We start from the raw sequence: 19,076 nt of genomic DNA, 5'->3' as shown, positions 1-19,076 counted from the left end.
GGTGCATGTGCAGGAGAACCGATCTGCCCTGAAACAGCTGATCGGTCCTGAAATGTAACTTCTATCCGACTTTGTGAGTGTGGTGGAATGTGAGATTGCAGTCGGAGAGAAGTGACATTTCAGGAACGATCAGCTGTTTCAGGGCAGATCGGTTCTCCTGCACATGCGATTTGCGATGCCCTGGAACAGCTGGGAAAGCGCTGGAATGCTTCACCTATTGGCGGTCACACACCGAAAAACTGGGCGGGATTACGTTAAAACGTGTGACCTCGTCACCGGTCACATATTCTAACGTAGTCACAACCTTTGATAGAACACTGCCATCACGGGGGTATGGCCGATACCCATGTGAGGGGTCTGGGGGGCCTCTTACATGGGTATCAACTGTACCGAGGCGGCATCCCGACGCCAAGACCAGACCAGCCCACCTCGGACACTGCAGAGCCCACCATAGAAAGTCTCAGGTGGGCTATGCAGGATCTATGGCGTGCTCTGCATTGGCTTGGTTATTAGGTCAGCCACTGCTAAAGTGTATCTAAACCAAGGAAAACTAAATATTAAATACTGTAGCTTACTAATCCTTAAATGTGATGGCTGCATTTGCTTTCTTTATTTAGACATGTTTTCCTTTTTTTTCACCCGGTGATCAAGCCAAATCGAACACTTTCTGTCCTAGGATGACTGCTCTCTTTACAGTATCTATGGAGGAGCAGAGTTGTCACCCTAGGACAAAAAGAACACCCCCCTCTCTCCTCATCATTGTAACATTGGGCAGCACAGTGGCGTAGTGGTTAGCGCTTCTCTTGCAGCACTGGGGGTTATTTGGCTGTGTGCCAGGAGTTCATCTTTGAAGAATAAATGGGTTAAAAGGTAGGTAGTACTGTTCACCTAGGACCAGAAACAAGAAAACACTTTAACAAAAAAGATACATCCAATATGTTTATTGTATCTATGCTTCCCAACTTTTGCCAAAGTAATAGCATACCATTGATAGATACATTGTCCAGTATTGCTTATATTAGAGCACCGTCAATTTTTTTTCTAAACAAAGATGCTGTGTTCACCATAACTACACACAAAAGGGAGAGAGAGAATGCCGAAGACTGACGCTGTCACTGTATCAATATATATGAGGGGCAGTGCAGTATGGCAAACTCTATTCTATGCAGCATGCTGTCTTTACTTGTGAAGATAACACAATAAGAAAAAAGAAATAGCAAACAAGGATAGAATTGATTGTAATGACAAGAAACGTAATGAAAAATACGTGCCCTTCAAAAGTTACAGTAATGTACAAATTTTTACTTGCAATAAGATGTAACATCTCTTTTTGCTGCTATGCACAATGAACAATCATGAATGTTCTCGTTATATCCTTGCTGCTATGTACAATAAACAATAATGAATGTTCTTCTATTCTCCAAGAAATTTGTAGTGAATTGTGAAGGTAAAGATTCCTGAAAACTTATGACACATTTATCACATTATTCATAGGAACAGAATACGCCTGTCGGGAGAACAATAAGCAGGTAGGGAAATATAGGATATATTTACAACTGCTGGTAACACTGAAAGTTGTGGACAGCACACCATTGGTAAAGATATGGCCCTTGGATGTGGCACATCAGGAGTACTTCATGTGACAAAGAACATTCATGAGATAATAGAAGCATGTCAGCTTCCTTGTCCTCTTCCGAAATATTCTTCCCCACCTGGTCCCGCCCCTTGTTTCTCTGCTCAAGGCTTCACGTTTAGGGAAGTGGCTGATCTATCATGGTGCCAGTCACGCAAGCGAGTATACCGGGGGCTCTGAAGCTCTGTGATGAACTTTTCCCTGTGTCACCGGGAGGGAGGGAGGGAGGGAATGGAAAGTGAAAATATAAGGGAGATAAGAAAGAACAATAAAAGGATCAGAATAGGAAATATAAGAAATGACAAAAGGAAAAAAACAAGTATAGATAAAAGAAGAACTTTTAGAACCCTTTATCATGATGGCAAATGATCACCTGGTAAAGATTGGTAAATATATGCTTTAAAAGATAACTAAACCAAAGAACAAAAACATGCATTGCAGCTTGCCAGTCCTTAGATGTGATGACTGCATCCTTTTTCATTTTTCAGACTTAGAATATTTTCAGCAAGTACAGAAAATACCCACTGATCTTGCCAGAAATGCAGAGTCCTTGTAACGTCCTGTGAACTACACTGATATATCAAACAATGTTAACTTTCTTCTAAGCTGTCTTTTGTAAATTACTAGTCTATGTAATGGAAATGAAGAGTAGAGCACGTTTAAAGCCCGACAACCAGCGTTCCATTCAGCATAGCCACCCTAGGACAGGAAGCTGCAATATATTAGGTTTTTGTTTTTGAGTTTAGATACACATTAACAATTACTTCTTATAAGTTGCTGTTTATTTTAGGCATGTTGAAATGTATTTTGTGTGTACGTATGAACATACATTTCCTATATGTGTCAAGAGGATACTTTCTGCTATTGCATGCAGCTGCATCTGGTAAAATGCATGTAAAGTGCATGGCAGGTGCATATTTATTGCCAAAGGCTAAACTGCAGCAAGCAGTACTTCTTAAACACCCACTACACAAAACACATTAGTGAGAGTTGTACCATTAAAACCAATAGTAACAGAACTCTCATTATGTGATCGGTGCAGTTTAAAGAGCTGAAAACGGAACACAATATGCATAGGAGTGACTAGACCAGAAGATTCAATCTGCTCCAAGTTTATTGAGGGCTACTTTAATCCTTTATAAAAGGCCTGTTGATAGGTAAAACTGCATATATTTTACTTTTTTTTATGTTTTCCATTTACATTTTTACCAACTTATACATATATTGATTTATGCAGCTGCATTTGTAGAAAACAATCACTGAACTTTTCATATTTATCTTCTGGTAAAATTTAAAGGTATTTACACTTCATAATAAGTATAATATTTACAGGATTGCTGCTGGACAGCTGATTTGGTTCTTAAGAGCCAGGACAAATATTGGATTTTATGGCTTTTTACATTTTGCTTAGGACCCAGCTGTTAAGGCATTTTAAGTATAAAGTTGTTGGCCTTTTAAGTGTAGAGAGCCCAGCGCAGTAACTGGGGTTAAACTGTAGCCGCAGCTTTAAGTGTGTCTGCTCTGCAAAATATATTTATAGAATACAGGCTCTGGCCCACTTGAAAAGGAAGCTAGTTTCTAATTAATATACTAAAGCTAAACTATATTTAAAATTTAAAAAATAAAGCTGGCAACAAGAAACATATGTTTTTGAAGACTTTATGTGTTTGGGTCTACGTTAATACACAATGTTGAGTTAGCACTCCACATGGTCATAAAGTATTATTAAGCACTCTTTTTTTATTGTTTTCAAGTCAAGGCATTTAAACTACACACATGGATTACATTGTCTTTCTATATCTCCCACTCAATTTTATTAAGCCTGGACCATATTAATATGGTCCAGGCTGTTATGTATAAAAATACGTGTCTCAGTAGTGTATATCTATCTTAGAAGGAGGTAACCATTCTCCAACTCTCAGGCCACATTCTAGATGTAGATTATGTCTTTCTGAGAAAGGTGTGTTCACCAATGACAGATTTAAAGTGAACTCCGACCTGGCTAAATCTTCTCTAAAGTAACTGCACTTGGATCTAAGGGGCAGGTTGTACTTGGGACCTCGACTTCTGCCCAAGTCAAGATTAAGTCCCAACTTTTACAGTGTTTAGCCCAGCCCTTATTTATCTGTCAAATACTAGAACCTCAGTGGGCGGTAAAGGCACTGGAAATTAGAAACTGAATGACAATGGTGTGGCTTAATCTCAACTTGGACCTAAAATCCAAGGGGGCTCCAAAGATCCAATGGATTTGATTTGAAGACTGGTTGGATGCATCACAATGTGCCTGAACTTCATCACTTCTAAATATTTCAGACCAGTTAAGGCTCCCTTTAAATAGATTCTCACTTTCAATTGGAAAGTAAAAAAACCTTTTGTCATGCTCATCCCTATTCATAACCCCCTGTTTTCAGAAAGTAGGGCAAAGCTATATAGGTGATTTTAAGTCAGCCTAATATTTAATGTTTATGGGTAATAAATAATAGTAACAGCGTATAACAAGGGGATACACGGCTGATATTTCTCAATATAGATATTGAAAACACTGCAGGGACTATTCTATAAGATTCGGAAAAATAGGTGTAGTAAAAACTTCCTACCATAATTTAGATCTAATAACCTAATCTGTAATTCACCTGAAGAATTTTAAATTGGAGAAAAAACTGAAGCAGTGTAATGCTTTGGCTAGTATTGTTAATTAAAGTGATATTAAAGCCACACCCCTTCCTTCATTGATTGATGGCAGAAGGAGCCTATGGCTACTCTGCCATCAGTATCCTCCCCCGCAGCCCGGAAGTTCGGGGTACGGAGGATCACTTCGGGACCGGCGGCAGGGACGAGCGCAGCTGAGAGGTAAGTGTGGGGGAGACTGGGGTAAAAAAAAGGTCCTGGGCTGTTTTTACCCTAATGCAGAGAATCCATTAAGGTAAAAAACGACCTTAATACTACTTTAATCTACCACTGCATTTTGATGATATTAATATGATTAAAGCTTTTTGCACCCATTCTGTTAGCAGGACTGCATACCTGAAAGCCCAGCTGAGTTCAGTCAGGTTCTGAATTATCTGACAAGACAGTAGGATTCCCTGAACAACAAATACATTAGGACTGCCATTTCAGAAATGAAATGCAGAGGTGTGTCTCATGGTTGTCTGACACATTCTATCATGCAAATGTAAAATGACAACTGCAACTGAATAGTTGCTACTAGCAACACCTCATTTTGCTTTCCTTGGGGCTTCTGTGTTTCTGGGGCTTCTGTGTTTAAAAAAAAAAACTGGAGTATTGTGAAATTGTGTATATTACATAAATGATCTAATGAAGTATGTGCAATATTTGAGATTTACTGGTCTTTTTAAAACTTGCTATTTTCATGAAGATTGCCATTGCCTTGTACTTATAGCTGATACTTACCTCATTCTTTTCATTTGTTCATCATCAGGGTCTTGCACTGCAATTATTGAGAGATAACAGAAAAGAATAGACAGAAAAAAGAAGAGCATGAGAATGAGTCAGGGAAGATAAAGTAAGGGACAGTAGGTAAAACTGTTGGGAGAAGGGTAACTCTACATCTTTTGTAGTAGTAGTTAGTAGTAAAGCTATTACTGATACGAAGTATGTTAGAGGACATACAGTAGATATTACTTTTACTTGTTTCAATTACGTTTTTAGTCTGTTTTGTATTTTTGAGGCTGTGCTATTACGGAGCTGCAGTTCTCACACAATCTAACAATCAGGAATCAATCAGCATGGATCATCATGATCATAAATTTGCAATTATGGCATTCTTAAAAAACAAACCTGCCTTCTAAATTACAATTTTTTTTCTCATTTAAAAATTAAGACGTGTTATGTGTAAAAAGACAAAACAAAAAAAATCCAATTTGTCAGATTATGATAAAAACATGAGAATACATTTCTTTAAAAAATAAAAATGTATCCCCTGAGTACTATGGGTTAGCCAAAGACACATCACAGGAAAAATGCTTGCAATTTAGAGCATAGGAAAGCAGGGCCTAATTTCCAAGTTTACAAATACACTAAAAACTTAAAAAGACTGCCTATAGTTACACATTTTTACTTTGCAATTTTGCTCCAAAATCACTGGACTTTAAAATTAACAATTAACCTGCTATGCATTTTTACTCTTTTGCTAGAGTAGAACATGCTCTATGGTTTTGTCCTGTCTAAGAGTGACAAAATGTATACTAATAATCGGCTAACTAATCGATTTTGAAAATAATCGTTAGCTGCAGCTCTACTTTAAATTAAAACAGATTAATGGGAAATCATCAAAAGTTAGTTCCTCATCCATGTGCTGAGTCCACCACCCCGAGTGCCACTCCCCCATTGTGAGAAATTACTCTGCAAAATACCTTTTCTAACCCTAACTCCTACACAGCCAATGAGATAAAATACTAAAGAAAACCTCGGCTCTCCGTCAAACCCCCACACCCTAATAGTGGCAGTTGATTTATCTTTTAAATGCCACACACCCATGGCTGCTTCTTTGTTAAAGAGCTTTAAAAACACGGTGCTGGGAACAGGGGGCAGTGCAAATTTTCCATCGTAATGGCAGCCACACAGAAATATCCTCTCCAAATGGGTGGTGCTGCTTGACTGGTACACTAGAATGAGCAGTAAGGCAGTAGCTGCCATTTGCTTAAAAACAGTGGCCATTGCCTAGCCTTTTGCACTTGTGTTCCTCTGCTTCACATACTACCTGCCATTGTAGCCTCTATATTCCTCTTCTGAACATACTGCCCCACAGCATACCATCTGCAATCCCTGCCTATACATATTACCTGTTAAACACTTCTTCAGCATTGCCTGTTCTGGAACAGGCAAATTTTTGCTAATATTAAATGAGTGTCTTAGTAGACTGTTAACAAAAAGGTGAACAAAATATAGTCTAGTGCAATTAACAATTAAATATTTAATTCAATAACTTGAAGTAATAAAGTATTTTTTCTAGCTCAAAAGATTTCAAATTGTGTTATTCTGTTAAAGCTATACACTGAAGCAGTGAAGGGATGGTTTCGGTGATTCAATGAATTTTGCAAACTTTTATGTTTCATTGACAAAGTTTGAACAAGCTAAAGATTTCTGCAACAGCAATACAAATTTGTTAAATATGAATTGACAGTAATTAGCCACCAGTATGCTTTCTATAGCACTCTACATAGCTTACGATATTCTTGTGTATGGTCAATATTGGGCATGTATAACATGGAAAATGTTCCTGCAATTAAATAGTTTATATGGGGCAACAGTCATTATGTTGGCCCACTGCTCCTATAGTATAGCTGAAATGCTTATGTGGCACATCCATGCAGATACACTTACTGAAATCTGTGCCAGTGAGCTGTGCCAGGATGCGGAAGGAGCGGGACTGAGTAGTCCCTGTACGAGGCTTCCAATCCTCGGTGTCCTCCATGAGCCTCTTTTTACTGGAGTCATTAGAAAGGAAGGCTGGTTGGTATTCCATCCTAAGAGAGTGCCTGCCGTTTGGGTAAATGAAGGAATGTGGAGGAAGAGGGGTGGGAGGAGGTGGAGAATACAGGTAGCAGTTAAAGTGATTTCAGTGTTACTCACAAGGCAACACAGCCTATGCAACACATCAGGGTTCACCAGTCTCTTTGGGAGGGGCACTTACTTGTCGTCTAAAAGAAATGCGTCAAAAGAGGGGTGGTTCACTCCGTTCAGGACCTTGGAAACGTTCTGCTCTTTGGGGTTTACACCAACCCTATGAGAGCGAAGAATGTTACATACATAGATACCCTGGGGTTCTATGACAACAAATGTAGCAAGCACATATAACTGCCACTACTTCCAATGACATCCCTGATCCCAGCAGCAATTTTCTTTGTCAACATGCAGACAAATGTATTAGGTGCAAAGGTTCATAAAAGTGAAAAACACACACACATGTTAGTATAGACAAAACAATAAGCAATGCTTACTGACTTTTCTATGTTCTCCACCTGCAAGAAAAAAGAGGGATAAGAAAAGGAAGGGGGAAAGAGAAGACAAATAAATAGGTTAAAAAGAAGGAAAATCTAGTTTAAACATCTTTTCCCATCTAAATTTCTATCCCCAGGCTGACATAGATAGATAGATAGATAGATAGATAGATAGATAGATAGATAGATAGATAGATAGATAGATAGATAGATAGATAGCTCAGTCTGGGTTTTTCATACACTGTAACCTTTCTTAAAGTGACCACATTAGTGCAGTATGCCTTATGGCCAAACCAGTGCTAGCATTTATGCATTGCTTTATAATGGTACTTTTCGAAAAGGTGAACTCAAGCATCTTGCTGGTTGCTGCAGAAAACAGCCCTAGTCCAGCAGCCTTCTTGATTATCCACAACAATTAGAATACATCAGCATTCATCTGCCACAGTGCTTACAGTGCAATAACTATGGACTCCCAGATAGTGCAGGTGCAATCAATGTCCACATTTGATTATTTATATAGAGAAAGGCAAACCATTGCAGTGAACAACGGAAAGTGGCTTCATTCAGTGCAACACTCACATTTCACAAATATATGTGCTTACTCCTGGTTGTACACATTTGCATAGATAAAGTGTTATTTTTCCAAACCCTGTGAATCCAGCACTATGGGTGACAGTATGGGTAAAGCAAATGCTGATCTCTGCCCCTCACCAGCACACACAACCCTAATATGTATTATTTCCAAGAGCTGAAGGGGAGAATGTGCGGTGTAGTATGCTCTGTGAATTTCAGATTAAATACTAGATTTGTGCAATGGTCATGGCAGAACATGTTTGGACCACTCAGATTAAAAGAATCTGCAATTCATTGATACATTTTACATCAGGAAAAACCAAACCACACCCCATGTTTTACATAACACAACTGCAACACTTGACCTATGGAGATTTAACAAACAATATTCTACCACATGCAGAAACCAAGAAACTGTTAGGAAACAATACTAAAATACCTGTCTGAACTGAAGGAGGATGTGAAGAACTCCAATATGTGCACAGCTTCTGTCACTGATCCTTTATGCTGCCAGCCTCAATATAGCCACAGGTCAGATTACTCCAGCCCTAGTAAGGCTTTGGCAGGAGGTAGCAGTGCAGTACCCCACCCCTTATACTCTGCTAAGAACATACAGAGGAGGGGGTACAGGAGCCTCTGCTTCCAATTTCAGTGCAACTCCCACAGTAAACAAGACAACTTCCAATGTGTTAACAGACACCTGTCATCAACACTCTGGGCATTCCGGGTGTCAATTCACCTTACATTCTCAATGGCGCACATTGCACTGTGCAAATTCAAGAACAACACATGATGTCATACAAAAAGAAGTATGATGAAAGTGCAGGGAACACATCAACAAGTAAACAGACCGGCAGGAAGAAGTGTGGGGGAATGGAACTAAGAGGACAGCAATAGGAAGGACCAATGATTAGTGACGCCTAGTGGTATATATATATATAGGGACCGGTCTAGCAGCCAGTTGGCTCCAAAGGTTCAGGTGAGTATCTCTTTTTTATTTTACACCTTAGACACAAACAAGCACTTAACCCTTGTGTGGGGGTAGCCCTACTGCAAGGGTTAAAATGATTTCTGCCCGGAGTTTAATTAACCACAGCAAGCATTTATTTCTCAGTGTTATATGCTCTTTTTCTGCTTTCTTCAATAAATACCTCAAAGAAACTCAATTAAACACAATTAATGTCAACTGGAAGCTAGCGGTATTCATAGGAGCGAACACCTCTGCAGATCAATCCTGTGGGCTGGCTTTTACATATAAAATGTAACCTGCATGCAGTACATTCAGATGATATGCACAATAATCTCTAACTAGTCAATCAAAATGATGTTTCACTGGAAAAATATCACATAATGCAGGAGTGTCTAGAGAAAGTTAAACTAAAAAGATTCCGGATTGGCGCAGATCCTGAAAGGAAGGGGGTCGTGATAAGGAAATATTAGGACTGCATGACATGTACACAGTCATTGTGCAGCATGCAGGGATCTGTACAACATACAGTTCTAAGTACTGCACAGCTGGTCCATGACAGCCTGACAATGGTCACGCTCAGCACCGCTCTGCCTGGTTACTAGGATACAGGATGCTTAGGACCTAAAAAACATCAGCTTCTATTCATTCCACAGATCTCCTGACAGCACAGCACACCGTGGTTTACTTCCAGATTTGCAGCTACTCTCCATGAAAACAGTCATGGGAGGTAAAATAAATGGATATGGACAAGTTTTATACTAATCAAACATTTCCCTGAAGAAAAATACCACTGAAATAGCAAACAAAAAGGAAAACATAACAAAACAAAAGCAAACTTGTACAAGCTGAAAGGTCAATATTAAACAAAATAAAAATAATAGATCTTGGGTGAAAAAAATAACATGGAAAAGTGTCGGTCAGGTGCCTCATTGTGTAACCTGCACTTGGGAATTGATAACTACAATCTAACTGAATGTATATGCTACAAAAACACTTTGGTATCTTCCATCTTATAGTACAAATCCTTCTACTAAAATGAATACATCTACTGACAGCAGGGGCTTTAGAAATTGGAATTTGTCTTCCACTTGCCGATCATTGGTTTATTAAAATGATTAAGTAAACACTTTACATCCCCACAAACCTTTCCCAGCAAGCCATTTTCTTTTAGTATATTTCCTTTTTTTTTTAAATGAGTTATCACTTCACTCACCCCTGCCTCCATTCTTACCCCCCTCCATGATTTCTGCCTTTTGGTCCAATGCACAATGCAAAAAAGTTCTAACTGTAGCTAAGAGGTTCCTAATAATTTGAGCAGAATGTAGTAGTACTGCTGGTCCTAGTCCAGTGAGGGAGCAGTGCCACCTGGTGGCTGTAAGCAGAATCCTAGAAATGGTTCCTGAGCTAACGATTGCTGATACAGTTATTTTTTATTAGAACTGAATATACACATCTGTTAAGCAAAGTGCCAGCCTTGCTCTATGCCAGTTATATTTTCTAGCTCTAACATATAATTCTCTAATACTTAATAAGAAATAAGAATTGTTTACACTGCTTTAAATTAACACTTCATTATTGATGTTTGTCTGGAAAAACTGTTTAAAAGTGACGCTTAGGAAATAGTGTTGCCCGTCACCATTTTAAAAATGGCAAATAAGAAATGGTTTAGATAAAAGCAAAGTCTTATGGGATGTATAAATACAAGGGATATCTAGATGTGTACAAAACATATTTTGAGCTAACACACTGTTTTCAGTTGGCAGGAAGTATGCTAATCATTTGCTACTGTGTCTCAGCGCTGGAGTACAAACATGAGATGTGATGTGAGGCAATCAGGATTCCAGTGTACAGATAACCTGGCAGCCAGACGGTGATCTCACTGCTTGACTAAATACAGCCACTGAGTCAGCATTAGTCTTCATAGTGTGTCTCCACATAAAATCTTACCTTCCTGAAAACTATCAGGGTTATTCACAAAAGGGTGAAGAGTTTGGAGAAGGCAGGAGAAGTGAACGATCTAGGACAACATAGCTGATTTGGAAACATTCTCCAATTCAGCTCACTCTCCAGCTATGTTGTCCTAGATTGATCACTTCTCCTGCCTTCTCCAAACTCATCACCCTTTTGTGAATAACCCTGCTAAAAAGACAAATACAAGACATTCCAGCATAACTTGTGATGATCAAGCTTTGTTGGAAGTCACCAGAGAAAAAAACCCTTCTAGATGTATGGGTATAGTGAGATCATTCCTCCTGTTCCTGATGTTCATTCATCTTGGTAATGCTAGCCACAAGGGCTGACAATCTGTTTTGAAAACCAGCCAACACCTAGTGCAGTGCAAGTGTCTGCATTTGTAAATTTAAAGGGTATAGTACAGAGATCACACAATCATTCTGCAATCTGAGTGTTTCCTTCCACCCTAAGGCCCCATACACACCGGATACATTGTGTTGTGTTACTGTTTTTAAGGGATGATAACACAAGAGCAACGAAAAATGAATAGGTGTGAATGGGAGAGTTCACACCACTGCATTGTGCTGTCGTACATTGCGCTGGAAAAAAAAGTAGAGCATGCTTTTTCAACGAAACGCATACAAAATACGCGCTAATGCAACGCATCATAAGCTATTACAGTGAAGTATGTCCACTCAAGGCATGTTACTTCACATAAAGCTTGCAAGAAAAAGAAATGCGATGAAACGCAACATATTGGAAGGAAATCGGAAGGTACCATCGCAACTCAACTGACCCTCCGATGACCTATGAGTACCTTCTGATTTTGGTGTGAATACATCCTAAAACTGGAGATAGCAAGCAGACTGTGGTCAGTTCTTAAGAAATGGTCCAAACATAGAAATCAATAGCCCTAAAGAGCAATGAAAGTGACCTTGCCACCACAGGGTTACATTAGAAAAACAGCAGCCCTGTAAAAGAACAGGCTGTATACTCACCTTTCTGTCAGCCATGTCTTAAAGCACCACTGCTGCCTGGCCACCACAGGTACACAGGTATTTGACACTTCCAGTTGTGTGAATACCTGCTGTTCCTTCTGCACATAGTGGTTTTTCCTGCTGGCTCTTACATCACTACAGAACATACCAGCCAGCAGTAGGAACCATTCAAGCAGATACCTGCAGTGGCTGGAGATTATTAAAAGGGTGATGGTTCTTGACACGAGCCACAAGAAAGCTAAGTATGGCACCTTTTCTTTTACAGGGCAGGTTTTTTTGGTGAGTGTCCCTGTGGTCACAGGCTTACTTTAAGTAAAAGAGATTTTTAAGTTCCGCAGGAACTCCCAGTTCTGATCATTTTTAAACTTACAACACACTGGTCCTTATAAAGTAAACAGAGGAAAGAGCAGAAATACGAACAGTTGCATGACAAGTGTGGCAAGCCAGATATGACAGAAATGAATGAAACCTTCTGGTTGCACTTAGTAATACTACAATGCTGCTATGGATTCAATTTCCTCTTGGGCTTCCCTTATGTTAGAGTAGATCTGGTTTGGTTTAAATCGACATGCTGTGCAGATGATTATGGTAACTTATGAGTTGTTGCAGCCTGTACTACATTTGTATTGTATCTTATGTGTCATCATTAATGAATTAAAAGCTGACTGAATGAAAGCAGACTAAGTGTTTCCCAGCACTGTCACAGGCTCGCAGAAGAAAGAACATGTACTGTATGCTTTCACTAGGATTACTTTACTAAGATGAACTCCAGGCAGATATAAAAGACAAAAATTATTGCAGTTCGATCTTCATGTGTAAATCTGTGTAAATCTCAGGACTGGAATGTCAGAAATAGAAAACGTCTTATAGGTAAAACAGCTTCCACATACGGTATGTACTTTATCTATGTAGCTAGTGGTTTGCCTGAAGTTCAGCTTTAATACACAAGAGTGACTACTTATAAGTCTGGAAGTCATGAGGAAATCAAGGAAAATTGAATTAAAAAATTGCGTAAAAGTTATAAAAGTTGCACAGGCTGAAAAACATGCAATTCCTGTTGCACCTATTTTCATATTCTGTGAAGAAAAGAATAAGTAGACATTTTCAATCAAGCAAAAATCGCCAATTTTCAGTCCCTATTAGTTAAAAAAAACTGAAAACGTACAACAGCCAGAAAAACTGTCACAGGACCTAAAAATGGCATCTTCTAGCCTACGAGATGATGCATGTTATTCCATGCTATCAAGTATCTTTTCTTTTGTCACTTACTTGGCACGGAGCAAACTGCCTAAAAACACCAGAACTCGACTTCAGCAACAAAAGCATATCAATAGACGTGGTCGTAGTGACCCAGGTTCCTCTTTATTCCATTAGAAAACTCCACAACTGCAACCAGTGACGTTTGGCACCATTTTATTTAGAGACCCTCTTAAATGATCCACAAAACATCCTACTTTTAGGCTTCCCAATTAAAACCACCTGACAACGAAACAAACCCTTCATAAATGATCACAGACTATAGCTAGGGGACTTGACTAAGAGAGATGAAAGTTTAGGAATGTAGTATATTGCACATTAAGAAATTATATGCACAGACACTTGTTCACATCAGAACCGCATTTCTCTCCATATAAGTCAATGGGAATACCAAAGTAGCTTGATGTAACTTAGGAGGTCAGAAGTAGAGCTCAAGGAGATCAGAAGCACCAATGAAAAAACTCTAAATGATCTCAAAAGCATCTCAAACTGATCTCAAAGAAAAGCTACATGCACCTGAAAACAAGCTGCATTCACCCATCTAAACCTTACAGAGCAAGTCATGTTTTAGAGGCAAGATATAGGAGGCAAAGACTCCCCAAAATGGCTCATGTGTCCACTTTACATTCTTCATATTGATTTTCCTATATTTTCTTCCACAGTAAGGATTGCACGCATTTAAGAAACATTTCCCCACTCTAGTCAGTGTCTGGTGCCAGCTCTGTGGGCTTTCAAACCAACTAGATTTTTCGTAAGTGTGTTTTCCAAGTACGCCTTCTGAAACTCTGAATATTACCATTTTAGAAATGAGTAATGTATGACATCCCCTGAGGTATGATCAGATGAGATATTCTCTTAGGATGATTTCCTCTCTGAAAGTCAAATAAATGTCTTACTTTTTAAAGTAAGTAACCATATGTCCTTGTATTTTTATCAGGAGATCCCAAAAACAGTCACTGCTGTTGAGGCATGAGGACAAATTCGAGAAACTCTGCTCTAGGACAACCCATATATGTTTTCCCCCTTCCAAAAGTAGTAAGAAATAATTACAAGCAAGAGGACTATCGAGGTAAGATGCAAGTGGGTTCTTATAATCAAGGGCTGGGGACCTGCGGCCCTCCATCTGTGGTGAAACTACAAATCCCATGAGGCATTGCAAGATTCTCACAGGCACAGGCATGATTCCCAGAGACAGATGCATCATGGCATTTGTAGTTTCACCACAGCTGGAGGGAAGGACGTTCCCCTCCCCTGTTATAATCCCTTCACACACATCCTGACCTAAGCTAAAATGAACAGTACATTTGAAAGAAATGTATCATATTTTAAAAGCAAATGTAATCAAGTAAAGCTTAAAAAAGCCAAACCAATGCCAGTTGTTTGCTATCTAGCTATCATTAGCAATGGTGTCACAGGCAGTAATCCAAATATGTATGTTATGCAAGTACTCAAGTTACTTCGGTCAGAGTGATGCTGTCTGTAATATTATGAATACCATAAATACAATCTCTGGACATAGCCTTCCAGCACCTAAACATCAATAATCGATTTAGAGAATGCATTTACAATTTCATGTATTGCAGAGATATTGGAAAAATAACAGTGGAAGTTGTTTTTGTTTTAGTTTTGGACAGAAGTGAAAGGTTGGTACCCCGTTTTCTAGGTGTTTCCTGTCCTGTTGAGAAAGTGAAGGCTGACCCCATTTCAGGAGGTAAGGGGAAATCATCCAATGTGAAAAGCATTGCCAGTGACAGCTGTGACTAACTTTGGGGAAGTGTATTTTCCTGTCATGCCACTGGGACAAAAAAGTAATCCCTCCCTATTTAATCCATAACTGTTTTTACTTGAGTTCCAGTTTACATAAACCAGATCAGACAACATATCCCAACAAGACATCCTGGCTTTTACTAGTTGAACATTATAGGCCCAATTCTATCATATTTCAGTTACATCATGCTGCTGATAACTTTGCAGGTCATACAGATAGAAATGCTAACACAATGCCTGACCCTCAAAGAGCAGGTAACGGAACTGGTAAACACAAAACAATGTTATACTGTACATAGTATTTTATCTCAGACTCCACTATGGAATACAACGTTAACATATAACTATAACTTAGCCCATAACATTTACTGACCACATAACACAAACTATAAAAAGCCTTCTAAGCATTTATTTCCAGCCAAATGTACTGTAGACAAAAGATGCGCCATTCACTGAGCTAGTTAACTTATTGTCATGTCCACAAAATGTCGGCTGTTATTGCAACAGGTACTTTTAAGGTGCTACATTCTCAACATAGTCCTGTGTTTCCATATTAATAACAGTAGAATGTGTTTCTTGTAACAGACCCTTCTTAACAGAAAAGAAAACAATAGTGTGTGCTGTATACAGTTCTAAAGACTCACTGCCAAAGGCATTCACATACCCGTTCTGATGCTGGGCTCGGGATGTTTGGTTGTTGGCATAGGACGGTGGAGGGGGGTTGTAAGTCACTGGCTTGGTGACCTGAGCTGGACGAGAGTTGTCTGGGGGTGGTGTCCCGGCACCAAAAGGCCGGGCGGTTTTGTTCAGAGCTGTGCTCGGTGCGAAATTATACTTCACGGTATCAGGAGTAAGCACACCCTTTGAAGAAGACAAGGGGACAAACCAAGCATCATGCAGCCATACTGTGCATTCTGTGCCCCACCCCTCCCACCATCACTCACGCTAATTTCTTTAAGAATGGTGAAAGAGGATGACAGACAAAGTTTTAGTGCATGCAGCAAGGCAAGTTAAAACACAAAGGAACACATAATCATAGAAAAAAAGCAGAAAAACTGCATGTAAAAATAAACTGTTATATGTTTGAAAATGAAGGTAAGAAATTGGTTGGATAATGGCAACAGGAACGTGCATAAAATTGTCCTAAGGATGAGTTGTTGTTGTTTCTTGTAGCCAGCTAATCAGGTTCTGTGTCCTAGTGAAGTATGTTCTTGTTACCCATAGCCACAAAATGTTCTATTTCAAACACTTGCTCAAGAACCACTTTAAACATGAGTCTTCAAGCCTAATAACTCCTTCCTACTGAATGCAATCATGGGCATAGCACAAAATGTCACATAATTTTTATTACATTCATAGTACTAATAAAAATAGGGAAGCACTGATACCAGGTTTTTTGGTATCGAGTACAAGTACCGATATTTATATTTTGGTACTCCCGATACTAAGTACCGATACCGCTACTTCCAATACATGGAGCCGACTTCGCGGGAAGCCGACTCCATGCTGTTTGGTCGACTCCTTGCCAATCAGCATCGAATCGGCCTCCCAGCTAATCAGGAAGCCGGAAGTATTCTTATACATCCTGTATAATAATAATCATAATACTGTTAGGGGATTTCTGACAGAGCTCTGGGCAGGCTGTGCATGCGCAGTAGCAGGCTGAGGGCCGATCACGCAGGCGGTGCGGGCACTGTACACACACTGGAGTCAGGTGCCATTTGTATATGTTGTCTGCAGATCCGGGAGGGGTAAAGCGGCTTAGAGAACGTTGTCTGCCCGATTGGCTGAGGGACATCTGTGGTACGGTGGTGACTGCTTCTGAGGATTGATATGGGTGTGACGCGAGGGGAATGCGTTGTCTGCAGGGTGGAGGTTGTGTCACCATATTATCAGATCTGTTATCGATGGTGATTGGCTGGGAAGCCGGCTTCCCGGCCAATCAGCATGCAGCCGGCTTCCTGACCAATCAGGAAGCCGAACAGCGAGTCAGTACCCACCACCTGGCTTTCTGGTTGTCCGGGAAACCTGCTCCATGTTCCCTTGCAGCACTGCCGGTCAGAGGAAATCTCCCTCGGGGAAGGTATCGGAGCATTTGGGAGAGTACTCGGTTTTGGCACCGATACCGATACTAGTATCGGTGCATCCCTCAATATCAAGCTAGAAGAAATATAAGCTCTTAGCTCACTATATATTATGTATCATTTTTGACTTTTTTAGATCTTGTTAAGATGCGCAAAAGTGGGTCAATATAAATATTTGGTAAATATGAAAGTAGAATAACTGTCTTTGGCTTTTAATGCCAAGGCTTGCTCGCCCCTGTGATGGACAACAGTCTCAATACAAACTAGTAAACTAAACATGAGATTGTAGTCCATCACGGGAGTGAGCTTGGAGTGGTGGCTACTTTACAACACACACAGGGACCATGGGGAACAAAAGTAGTCACCCTCCAGAAGGAAGGACAGTGTCAGCACCAATTCAGAGATGATTTGAGGATCTACAGCCGAGTGATACACAAATAAGATACATTTCTGTTAATAGTTAAGATACTTTTAAGAATGAACTCCTGAGCTTAGTGTCACTTTAGGGCAAAGTAACAGGTTCACCTATGAATGGAAGGTAACCATCATCCTAACCTCTAACCTCAACATTCTCCAAAACCTAACCCCTAACTTCAACCCAACACAATTACAGTCCTGCAGATAATACCATGGAGAAGAAATTATATCTATTATACCATATCTACAGACTGAGATCCCATTTGCAACATTTCTGTCTAAGGATGTTACAACCACATCCTAGAAAGTCACTTTAAGGTCATGTTGAAAACTGTATAACAAGTTAATGAACTTCAATAATTTCAGCTTTTATTAAAAAGAATGTTTAAAGTGAACATCAGCTTATAATGATGTTGTGATTTTCTATATATATTTAGAGTGGACCTTTACCCCCCTTGACTAAAAAAAAGCTCTGCATGCTGATATGAAATCCTCTTACATTCATTAGTTAAACAAACTTATTTTTATTTTACTTATAATTTCTTTTTTCCCACTTCCTAGTCCACTTTGGCACAAATTATGTAATCTGAGCCCAAGCATTGTATTCTGGGAAGATTACATCAGCAGAACATTGCTGGGAAATCTCATGAGATCTCGGGGAAAGGCATTTTCTTCCCCTGAGATGATGTGCATGGTCACATGTCCTAGTCACTTGTGCCAGAGTTCCAGGAAGTAAAGGGAGATGGATTAATCTGCCCTTAGTTAAAATGGTCACTGTGAGAAGAAACTCTGTAGAAAATAAAAAAATAAGGTATGCAAAAAATTTAAAACCTGGCAATTATCTAGAAGTATGTGTTTGTAGATTGTCATTTCAAAACATTGCTAAATGTGTCTTTGTTGTTATTTGGAAGATATGGGTAAATTCCTCTTTAACTCTATTCCTGTCCAGTAGACTCAGCAGGAAGTAAGCCAACTCAAAATGTTTAATTTACTCTCACTTTATCTCCGGGTGACACTGGTGATCAGGGCAATTGGAGAGAGTGATTCCCCCGAAGGGCCCATTCACACCAATTGCAGTGCGTTCCAATCACTCACAATACTTCCCCCTTCCTTCTGGAGCTGGAGGGAGCGTGGCGGTGCACTGAAGTCAATGGCACTGCAGCCACGCCCCCTCCCGAACCAGAACAAAGGGGGAGGTTTTGTGAGTGATTGCTGTGCGTTCCAGCAGCTGCCGCTCTGGAACGTACCGCAATTGGTGTGAATGGGCCCTAATGGGAACACAGATAGAAATCAAAACATGACAGTGGATCTAACCCCTCACCACTCTATCCAAATAATAAAAAATGTTTTTTGCCTTTAGTTCTACTTTAATAGTTGCCAGTTTAGCAATCAGGTTGTCATGGTATCTATTTAGTTCTCATTGTCACATATATTCACAACTATGCAAGGGCTCATCATAGCAAG

The 19,076-nt window shown here is 39.7% G+C and overlaps 1 protein-coding gene across 1 annotated transcript in view; it reads right to left on the bottom strand.

Moving 5' to 3' along the window:
- Positions 1-19,076, bottom strand: part of PDLIM7 (PDZ and LIM domain 7) — a 109,980-nt gene that overhangs the window by 41,020 nt on the left and 49,884 nt on the right. The window contains exons 5-9 of the mRNA XM_018552411.1: positions 7,598-7,614; positions 7,287-7,376; positions 6,977-7,131; positions 5,045-5,081; positions 663-684 (exon numbers count right to left, since the gene is read on the bottom strand). Of these exons, the coding sequence (XP_018407913.1) occupies positions 663-684; positions 5,045-5,081; positions 6,977-7,131; positions 7,287-7,376; positions 7,598-7,614 (321 nt within the window). The remainder of the gene's footprint in view (positions 1-662; positions 685-5,044; positions 5,082-6,976; positions 7,132-7,286; positions 7,377-7,597; positions 7,615-19,076) is intronic.

This window comes from Nanorana parkeri, unplaced genomic scaffold (assembly GCF_000935625.1).
Source record: "Nanorana parkeri isolate BGI_ZX_2015 unplaced genomic scaffold, ASM93562v1 scaffold87, whole genome shotgun sequence".
NCBI classification, from domain to species: domain Eukaryota; kingdom Metazoa; phylum Chordata; class Amphibia; order Anura; family Dicroglossidae; genus Nanorana; species Nanorana parkeri.
This window is presented reverse-complemented; position numbering and strand designations above follow the sequence as displayed.